Genomic DNA, 1,361 nt, shown 5'->3' with positions numbered 1-1,361 from the left:
TGTTGCAGAATGTGTTCCCCTTTTTTTCTGGTTCCTGTATTCCTTGATTACTGCAAGAAACCTCCTCAGCTTCTGTCTCTGCATTTGGGTTCTCAACAAACCTCCACACAACGTGACAGGATGCTCACAAGTGAAGGTGACCAGTGAGTGTGCAGCAGCTAAGGACTTGAGTGAGGATGAGGAAAAAAAATATTGGTACGAGTCGTGAAGATACGAATATTTCAGTCTGAGAGAGAAGACAATGAATAGGAAAGTGATGAAGGAGAATGAGGTTTTTCCAACTGAACCCTTCTGATACTTGTGTTTATTCTCTGTCTATATTGCAGATGTTAGATTTGAATATGTGATTGAGACGTTTTGCTTCAGCTCAGCAATAGGAGCTCCTGAAACTGACGGCTGAAATCACTGCTGTTTTTTGGATGTTTGGTTTACGTGAGAGATTTAGGTCCAGCATTACCACCCAGCCTGGACAGTTGTTGCCTCCATTGACAGGGAAGCTGGTCAAAGCTTAGAGGAGGATGACAGCGATCATTTATAGACCACCATGGAAGAAAAGCTGCACCAAAACCTGAGAAAACACCCTAAAACTTCCAGCTAGAGCTAAAATAAGATGGTTTAGATCAAAGCAGATTGATGTGGCCTAGTCAAAGCAAACTTAATCTGTAAGAAAATAATTTAACAACTATCTCTGTACAGTCTGTGTAAATAATTTTGATTTTCTGTTGTTATTAAAATGGCAAATACAACTTCATTTTTTCTTTTCTTTTTTGATTACTCTTTTGTGGTCTCAATATAAAAACGCTTCAAAATCATGTGTTAACCCATGAATGAAATGCCACAAAGTGTTTTTAATCCAAGAGGTTAGATTAGATTCTGGGAAGACTTTACTGATGTCAACAGGTAAGGAGATGGAGAGGCGCGCGCCCTGGCAGGATGCTGAGCTGCAGGGATGGAGAAGTTAGTGTCCGTCTCACCCTGAACTCCTCCAGCAGTCTGTAGGTTCTCCCTCCGTAGACGCAGACCCTGGCCACGGCCTCACACACGGGGCAGCATTCCTTATACTTGATCCGCGTGCAGCGCGGGTGGATGCGGGGGCACCGTGGCCGGACGCACACGGGGCCATCCACTGTGCACGTGCACGGGCACGCCGTGGGGCTCGGGTAGTAAACCTCTCCGATGCTGTACACGAACCCGTGGTCGTCAATGCACCACCTGCCTCTGTAGTCCCCGAACTCGTAGTCCGGCTCGCTTTTGGTGGAGAACTCTGCCGCGAGCTCCGCTGTGCGCGCGGTGCGCAGCGGCGGAACAAGCAGCAGCGCCGCGAGCGCGATGGAGAGGCCAGAGAGCGCGCGATTCACCAT

The 1,361-nt window shown here is 47.6% G+C and overlaps 1 protein-coding gene across 1 annotated transcript in view; it reads right to left on the bottom strand.

The window, feature by feature from the left end:
• Nucleotides 1-1,361, bottom strand: part of LOC107104793 (von Willebrand factor C domain-containing protein 2-like) — a 10,458-nt gene extending 9,097 nt beyond the window's left edge. The window contains exon 1 of the mRNA XM_015404881.1: nt 975-1,361. Coding sequence (XP_015260367.1) covers nt 975-1,361 — 387 coding nt within the window. The remainder of the gene's footprint in view (nt 1-974) is intronic.

Source organism: Cyprinodon variegatus, unplaced genomic scaffold, assembly GCF_000732505.1.
Source record: "Cyprinodon variegatus isolate N-32 unplaced genomic scaffold, C_variegatus-1.0 Scaffold1885, whole genome shotgun sequence".
In the NCBI taxonomy this organism is placed as follows: Eukaryota; Metazoa; Chordata; class Actinopteri; order Cyprinodontiformes; family Cyprinodontidae; genus Cyprinodon; species Cyprinodon variegatus.
Note: the sequence above shows the minus strand (reverse complement) of the source record. Positions and strands in the feature narration are given on the sequence as shown.